Consider the following 8,524-nt stretch of genomic DNA (forward strand, 5'->3'; position numbering starts at 1 on the left):
AATTGACGAGCTCGACTTCGAGTGATGGGTCCCACGGACATTTGAATGCTTGAAGATTGGACGTCCTTGTCATTCCCTCATTCTTGAAAAGCTTTCTTGTTCTCCCGAACAAGATATTCATCCGCTGTATCAAAAAGGCTTAAGTCAGAAACATTAAAAGTAGCATGGACTTGGTACTCACCTGGGAGTTCAAGTTTGTAGGCATTATCATTAATGCGTTCCAACACTCGAAAAGGTCCATTGCCACGGGGAGTAAGTTTTGACTTTCGCAATTCTGGAAATCTTTCCTTCCTTAAGTGTAGCCAAACCCAATCTCCTATCTCAAAAACAACTTTCTTGCGCCCACGGTTAGCTTGTTTTGCGTGATTGTCAGCTGCCTTTCTTAGGTTATCCCGAACTTGAGAATGAAGTTGTTGTACAAATTCAGCCCTTTTTCTGCCATCCAAACTAACGTGCTCATTGCGTGGCAATGGCATAAGATCAAGAGGAGTTAATGGGTTAAAACCGTAAACAACCTCAAATGGAGAACAATTCGTAGAGCTATGAACCGTACGGTTATATGCAAATTCAGCATGAGCTAAACATTCTTCCCAACTCTTCAAATTCTCATTAACTAAGGCACGTAACAAGCTACCCACAGTTCGATTAACAACTTCTGTTTGACTATCAGTTTGAGGGTGGTGTGATGTGGAAAACATTAGTTTTGTACCTAATTTAGCCCAAAGTGTTTTCCAATGATAACTTAAAAATCGAGAATCCCTATCAAAAACAATGGATCGTGGAACACCATGCAATCTAAGAACCTCTTTGAAAAATAATGAAGCAACATGCAAAGCATCAGTGGTTTTTGTGCATGGAATAAAATGTGCCATTTTTTTAAAATCGATCAACCACAACAAATATTGAATCTTTACTAGACCTACTCCTAGGAAAACCTAATATGAAATCCATAGAAATATCAACCCAAGGGGATTCAGGAATAGGTACCGGAGTATACAAACCGTGTGGATGAACAATAGACTTCGACGAGAGGCACGTTGTACACCGACGAATTGCGGCTTCAACTTCGGCTTTCATTCGTGGCCAAAAAAATGTTCTTGCAGCAAGTTAAGTGTCTTGTTCCTACCAAAGTGTCCCATCAAACCCCCCGAATGACTTTCCCAAATCAACAATTCTCTCAAGGAGCATTAGGAACGCACAATTTATTTTCTCGCAGCAAATACCCCTCATGTACAAGATACCTTTCAAATGCATGAGAATTACACTTAGCAAATATATCGGAGAAATCAGGGTCAGTTGCATATAATTCTTTCAAATACGAAAAACCTAATAGCTTAGACTCAAGTGTGGTAACAAGTGCATACATGCGTGACAATGCATCCGCAACGATGTTTTCCTTACCCTTTTTGTATTTAACAACATAGGGGAAGGTGTCAATGAAGGAGATCCATCGGATGTGTCTCGTACTCAACTTACTTTGGGATTTGATATGCTTGAGGGATTCATGATCAGTATACACAACAACTCACGAGGGCGTAAGTAATGTTGCCATGTTTGCAGCGCCCGCACTAAGGAGTACAATTCCTTATCGTAGGTTGAGTAATTCAACGCAGCGCCATGTAGCTTTTCACTGAAAAATGCAACAAGTTTCTTTTCTTGCGAGAGGACGGCGCCAATACCTACACCAGAGGCATCACATCAAGTTCAAACGGTTTAGAGAAATCAGGTAAAGCAAGTACGGAGGAAACTGCTTTGGTCTGTAATTATTTAGTTAAAACCATCTTTAAGCACCCTCAACAGAGGAAACTGCTTTCGTCTCGTACGCACAACCACTAACTTTATAACCAATCTCTTGTCCGCATCCTATCCCGGAATACATCTATTCATATGTTTAAACAATGCTTCTACAAAATATTTGTGTGTATCTGCCTTTTCCATCTATTTATAGATTACCAAAGTTGCATCTTTCTGGTATATAAGTTCTGAGGCAAAGAAAAAAAGCAGCAACTACGGTCAACAGTGGAAACATGCAGGCTGCCATAACGCGGGAGTCATCTACATCCTCCAAATCTTGTACCCGTCCAAACGTCCTTCCGGCAAGACCAACTTCTCTGCAACTTTTTACAGAGTTAATGCCTCTGGCTTTCGCCCGACCGAGTACGGAGGAAGGCCCGGTCAGCACAGCAATGGGGAAACTTCATTACTACCGTCAGGAAGCTTCTTTGGTAAATGTTGGAATCCTTGTTACTGTACATTTTTGGGGAGGGGGGGCAGCTATCCTTTTGGGGAACATTGTAGTGGAGTATGGGTAATTTCGTCGTTGCAAACCAATGCTGTCAGGTATACTTGGGATATTTGGGGTTGTTGTCAGTTGTGTTTTTGTAAATATATTTGTTAATTTGAAGTGATTTACTTGTACAAAATATAAAGTTGCCAGTTCTAAAAAATATTTGCATTATAAAGTTAAAATACCATACCAAATTTTAAATTAAGCAATATAAAGAACACCGTGCAAAAATTAAAATATTTTTGGGACATACCTTGTCGGATAAAGGGAGCCAAAACAGGGGCCCTTAAATATACCCTACTTAAATATTATATATTAGATCATACTTTACTTGAATAGTTCGGGACGTCTCCGCTGCTTGGTCGGGGAGTCGTTCGGGCCGTAAATCGGGTGGTGGGTTTTTCAGCTGCTTACCCTAACGCAAGGGCTGGAGTGATAATAACTTTCCCCAACAGCTGGAGGACCCGCCCCACCAGCCGACCGATCAAACGAGCACAACGGCCACCCAACCGACCCCCAAAGCACACAAAAAGCCCTCCGATAACCCGCCCCACCAACCAACCTCCCACCAAACCGAACACCCGGAAACCCAGCCGACCCACCAACCACTCCAAATACCTAACCTCGATCCGACCCCCAAATCGGCCCACCGGCCCGCCGTCCACCGGCCACACCAGGCGACCTACCCCAGTCCGATAACGGGCCCCACCAAAGCGACAAAGCAAACGACCCAAATGACGAACTACAAAACGAGCTACAAAACGACTGACCACCCGACGTCCAAACCAAGGCGCATGCCGACTCAGGAGCTACATTGGTTTTCAAATCACTTTTATATTATTTATTAATACTATTTATTAAGATTATTTATTATGTTCTCAATTATCATTTCAAATTTCTTATCAAATTTTTTATTATAATTTTTTTTAAAAAAACGAAGTTTGTGAATATTTCAAATAATCAAGATTAAAAAAGTTTATTACTCCAAAATCAGGGATGAGATGATTGGTTATAGAAAGTCTGGTTATGATCAGTGAGGTCATTATTCAAAGAATCTTCCAAAAAAGGCAGAAAACTTTCTTCAAGAACCGACTAAGCAGGTCATCGAGATCCATTCATGGCTTCTTCTTCTTCGTCATCTAAACCTTCTTCACCTCGTCATCCCGTAAGTTATCTTCATTTCCTTACACTCTTATCTCCATATTTAGTTCTTTTGATCTTGGTAACTTTCAATACGTTGTATCCTTCTTCCAACCTGCACGTCTGACCTTATCTTGTCCGACCTCCGTGTCCGACCTTATCTTGTCCGACTTTATCTTGTCCGACCTCCATCCCGACCTTATTTTGTCCGATCTTATTTTGTCCGACCTTCGTATCTGACCTTTTCTTGTCCGACCTCCGTGCTCGACCTTATACCAACCGACCTACCCCAGTCCAATAACCGCCCCCACCAAAGCGACAAAACAAATGACCCAAATGACAAACTACAAAACTAGCTACAAAACTATCGACCACCCGACGTTCAAACCAAGGCGCATGCCAACTCAGGAGGTATACCTACCTATATAACAACTGCTTCCTTCGAAAAATATCAGACCAAAAAACAAGTGGCGTGGCGTAGGCACGCTTTCAGGAGTACTATATGTATCAATATTGTGTCTGGTCTTCATTGAAATGGTCGAAATCAAAGGCTACGGAAACGAGCTCATCGTCATGCAATTTTCCTTCTTCGGTTTTCCTTCGCAATTGCGACAATGGCTTCCACGAAATCATTTGGAAAGGCAATTTGAATCTTGGTGGCGATCATGGTGAACGACAATGCCGACTACCATATTTGGTTATTCAATAACAATAGAATAGAATGGTGACAACCTTCACAATTTTGGTAGCTTCTGCGTTTACGTGAAGCTCTTCCAAAGCCATTTGGATAATTCATCCTTCACGCCAAAGCAAGCTCTGCAATCAGGTACTTGTCATTTTATGATTTTTACTTTTTGCATATTCTTCTTCTGAGAAATCTTAGGAAGCTGTAATTTGGAATTCCTTTTATGCTTTCAATATTTGATGCGCTTCTTCCTTTTTGCTGCGATGATTAATTTTGTGTGGTCTTGCATATATAGAATTTTCTGACGCTGATTTTGATTTTGTTTGAGGATTCGATTGCCAATGTTCGTGAAATGTTTGGAGACGGATTTCGAGTCTATTCAATTACATATGTTTCGAATTTTGCTATGAACTGTGAGTTTGTGCATTCAAACTAGCAGTTGAGTCAGTATTCTGAAAATCTTTAATTGGTATATTTTGTTTTGAAAATTGTAACCCTAACTTGTGGAAATTTGAACAATTACTGAGTTCTTGAATATTAGAATTGACAAAGCCTTTTCAAATGTGCTTAATTTAACCATAGAAGGGTAGATGTGACTGAATATTGAATTAGGGATTGATGAAGTTAACAGTTCTCGCATGTATTTCCAGCAGCATTTTGGTCATGTTTGAACAGCTGAAGTAAGGTTGTGGAAAATCAAATGCTAATTGGATTTGATTCAATTATTGCAATAATGTGAGTTGAAGCTCTGTTTCTGCTTCAGCTACCAATGGGTATTATTTACCTTATGCTATTTTGAGGAATTAAGGTTCAAAATGATACATCATATATGATAAACACAGACCCTTTTAAATGGGGTTGCCTGTAGCCTCTGGTTTTCCTACTATGTTTGTAAGGATCTGCTTAGTATCTACTGCTGAATTAAGAACTTAGACATCTTAGCAGTACTTAACCCAGAGTTTAGGACCACTCTACAACTTAGTTGCACTAAATATCTTGAAGTTGCATTATGATCTAATTAATGGATAGCAACGAAAAACTTACCACCTACCCTGATGTTCAATGGCGAAAAGAAAGTCAGAGGAGCTGATGCATATAGTTTACTTACCAGATATGCTTCTCTGTTTTGCTTATGATATATTTGCATGTTGTAAGAATTTACATTTTTGTTGACAGAAGAAGAGAGAAGGCTTCGAGAATTATGAACATGGATGTGAAGAAGTCCACTCTTGATGGCGGTGAGAATTCCTTATCTTCAGAAGTGCATCAGGCTAAGGTATTTAGATTATTAGCTAACCAGTTGCAGTGAAAAATGTATAGATTGTATGTATGCCTGTATTTGGACTAAGGTGTCTGTTTCAGATTAAGGAGGTCAGAAAGCTGATTGGTACGCAGTCTGGAAAACTAGACTTGTTTTGTTCGGATGAGACTATATTGAGATACTTGAGAGCTCGGAATTGGAATGTCAAGAAAGCTAGTAAAATGCTTAAAGCAACTGTCAAGTGGAGGCTTGAGTTCAAGCCAGAAGAGATTGTTTGGGTACTTCCCCTAAACCTTTCGGAATAGTAAACACTGAAACTTTGTCTTGCTTAATTTTTTAAAATAACAAGAGTTGCCTTTTACACATTGTAGGGTATTGTACAGAAAAATTTGTCTCCATGAATTAGCAAAATGCAATAAGAATTTTAGATTCATGATTTGAAGCTGTAAATATTGATAGAAATTATCATGCAGAGTCTTTAATTATTTTCCCATCAATCTTAAAAAAACCCTGAAAACTAATAGTTAATTGAAACTTGTCTGTAACTGAATTCAAAATTTTTAATTGTAGAACTAAAAGTAACTTTTGCTATACCCTGAAACTAAACTAGACATATGCAGTTTCTCCAGGGCTAAATCTGCTCCTTTGCCTGCAATGGTTTTTCCATTACGTCTTTTGATATATTCTTCCTTCTGGAGTTCGGTGTTCTTCATCATTTCGACTCAAATATATTCATTAATATTGATGTCTTGAGAAGGTGTATTACAACTAGTAGTTTCATATCTCATTCACACTTTTTGGTGCATGTTCATCATTCACTTAGGATGACGTCGCAAAGGAAGCAGAAACTGGAAAAATTTACAGATCAAAGTATAAAGACAAGTATGGGAGGCCTGTTCTTGTCATGAGACCCCGGTGCCAGGTTAGACTCGAAAGTCACTCCAGTTTTCGAGCATTTCAATTACATCTCTGTGTTCTTCTTTACCCTAAAATTTCCATCATTGAACTGCAACTATTACACTGTTTTCAAATGCATCTGTCTTTACTTGTACCGATCATCTTAACTGAATAAATTTGCAAAGTTTGTTTGGCTTAACATGGTAGATGGACTTATTAGTGAGACATATCCACTCATTTTGTAATTTTAATACCTCTACAGAACTCGAAGTCCACAAGGGGCCAAATTAAGCATTTGGTTTACTGCATGGAGAATGCAATAGCCGATCTTCCCGAGGGTGAAGAGCAGATGGTTTGGTTGGTCGATTTCCGTGGATTTTCTATGTCAAATATATCAGCGAAGGCGACACGAGAGACAGCTAACATCCTGCAGGATCATTACCCGGAAAGACTCTGCCTTGCAATTCTGTATGATCCTCCCAAGATATTTGAACCATTCTGGAAGGTATTTATCTACTCACCGATCTCCTTGCACGCATGTGTCTCTGTGTTTAGGCATCTAATGAGTGAAATGTGCAACTTCATGCATATCTGTGCTAAGCTTTAAAGCATTTTCTCTTAAACCCAAGGTTCACACTAGTATGATGTCTTTCTTCCATAATGGAAAGTTGGATTCAATCGGATTCAAGAATCAATCCATTTCTTTTAGGATACGTCATTTGCTTTTTGGACTTCCCCAAAAGGCAATTTTGCTAGTCCACCAACTATTTTTTTTTTTTCAACTTACTCTGATACCAATTTGTTAGGAGTGGTCTAACTTCCACATTAGTATGATATTATCGTCCCACATTAGTATAATATTATGGGCCCGCATGAATTAATTTTTTAGAGTTCCCAAAAAGCCTCCTGTTACAAAATTGGATTAGACATTACTCCTTTCATTTATCAAAAGTCACGTCTTATTTTTTTTGTTGTCCACTATATTTATATAGTAAATAGCTTTTATAAGCTCATAAGTATATTATTTCATAATTTAGTAAATAATAGTCCATGTGCCATTCATTTCTATAGTTATCTTATTATCTTTATATCAATCTTTTAATAACTTTATTTCAATATCTCCGTTTTATCTATTACAATTTCATTTTTATAATAAAATATTGTTATTTCTTGATCTAATGTCCAAACAAACAATCATAATTTTGTGAACAGAAAGAGTATCTTATAATCATGACCTTATTTTTGTTCTTTTTTTCGATGTGTGGCTTTTTCAACACCATTAGTGGAAACACAATCACTAAATTGAACTCGGGTGAATTTTTTCAGATAGTGAAGCCCTTTCTCGATCCAAAGACAGCCAATAAAGTCAGATTCGTCTACTCCGGCGACTCCAGCACAAGCAAGTTCATGGAAGACATGTTCAACATGGAAATGGTTGAATCCGCCTTTGGTGGAAAGGACAGCTCCGAGTTTGACATCAACAAGTACGCCAAGGAAATGAGGGAAGACGACAATCGCAACACTGCTCATTCCATGATGGATACCAAGTCCCAAAGATCATCACAGCCCGCAGAAATGATGACAGAAGACAACAAACAAAACATGGCTCATTCAAAGATGGATACAGAAACAGAAAGATCGTCACAGCCCCCAGCAGTATCCGCTGCCAATTCAGATTCCAAGCTTCCTAACTCAAATTTAAATTCCAATTCGACAAATGAGAAGATAGACAAGGCGGAAATTACAGCTACAGCTACGGCTCATCATGAGGTTGATGACGAGGACTACAAATCGGTTGCGGATTTTTTCCAAGCGAACGATCATGATGTTGATGTTAATGTTGAGGTTGCGGGTAAGTTGAAATAAGCAAGTCTTTCCCTTGCATTTCCTTGGTAGCAAGAATGTGGTTTTTCATTCATATACTTTGTAAGCATACACATACATACACTAGTCCGACTTGCTATGCTGCCTATCGTCACTCAGTCAGTCTATCCCAAAATTTCTTTGGACTGATGCTCACATCTTTTGTTATTTTTATAAGATATTTATTTGCATATCATAATTGCAGTGAAGTACGATTATTTTTTTTTTTAATAAAAAGTACAAATAGTTAAATTTTCAGTTTGTTTTTCTCCTTTGAACTTTTAATATGAAAAAAATAATAATAATAATAACTTATACGTTTAGAAATAATCATATTTTTAAGGTCGGAATAAATCATTTTAATAGTAATTTTTTTATTAAATTAATGATA

The 8,524-nt window shown here is 38.2% G+C and overlaps 1 protein-coding gene across 6 annotated transcripts; it reads left to right on the top strand.

The window, feature by feature from the left end:
- The first annotated feature begins 3,843 nt into the window (after positions 1-3,843).
- Positions 3,844-8,324, top strand: LOC127251273 (uncharacterized). Of its 6 annotated transcripts, XM_051274907.1 has the most exons (7): positions 4,312-4,525; positions 4,763-4,847; positions 5,289-5,388; positions 5,475-5,651; positions 6,197-6,295; positions 6,533-6,775; positions 7,597-8,324. In XM_051274907.1, exons 2-7 carry the CDS (start codon positions 4,813-4,815, stop codon positions 8,134-8,136), a joined length of 1,194 nt encoding a protein of 397 aa, XP_051130864.1. In that variant the 5' UTR covers positions 4,312-4,525; positions 4,763-4,812; the 3' UTR covers positions 8,137-8,324. The 6 variants fall into 6 exon arrangements, with proteins under 6 accessions (XP_051130866.1, XP_051130868.1, XP_051130864.1 ...); XM_051274909.1 differs by lacking the exons at positions 4,312-4,525; positions 4,763-4,847 and adding an exon at positions 3,844-4,253; XM_051274911.1 differs by lacking the exons at positions 4,312-4,525; positions 4,763-4,847 and adding an exon at positions 3,844-4,253 and having other exon boundaries at positions 5,292-5,388.
- The last annotated feature ends 200 nt before the right edge of the window (positions 8,325-8,524 follow it).

The sequence above is a fragment of the Andrographis paniculata genome, unplaced genomic scaffold, assembly GCF_009805555.1.
Source record: "Andrographis paniculata isolate CXL003 unplaced genomic scaffold, ASM980555v1 Contig43END, whole genome shotgun sequence".
Taxonomy (NCBI): Eukaryota; Viridiplantae; Streptophyta; class Magnoliopsida; order Lamiales; family Acanthaceae; genus Andrographis; species Andrographis paniculata.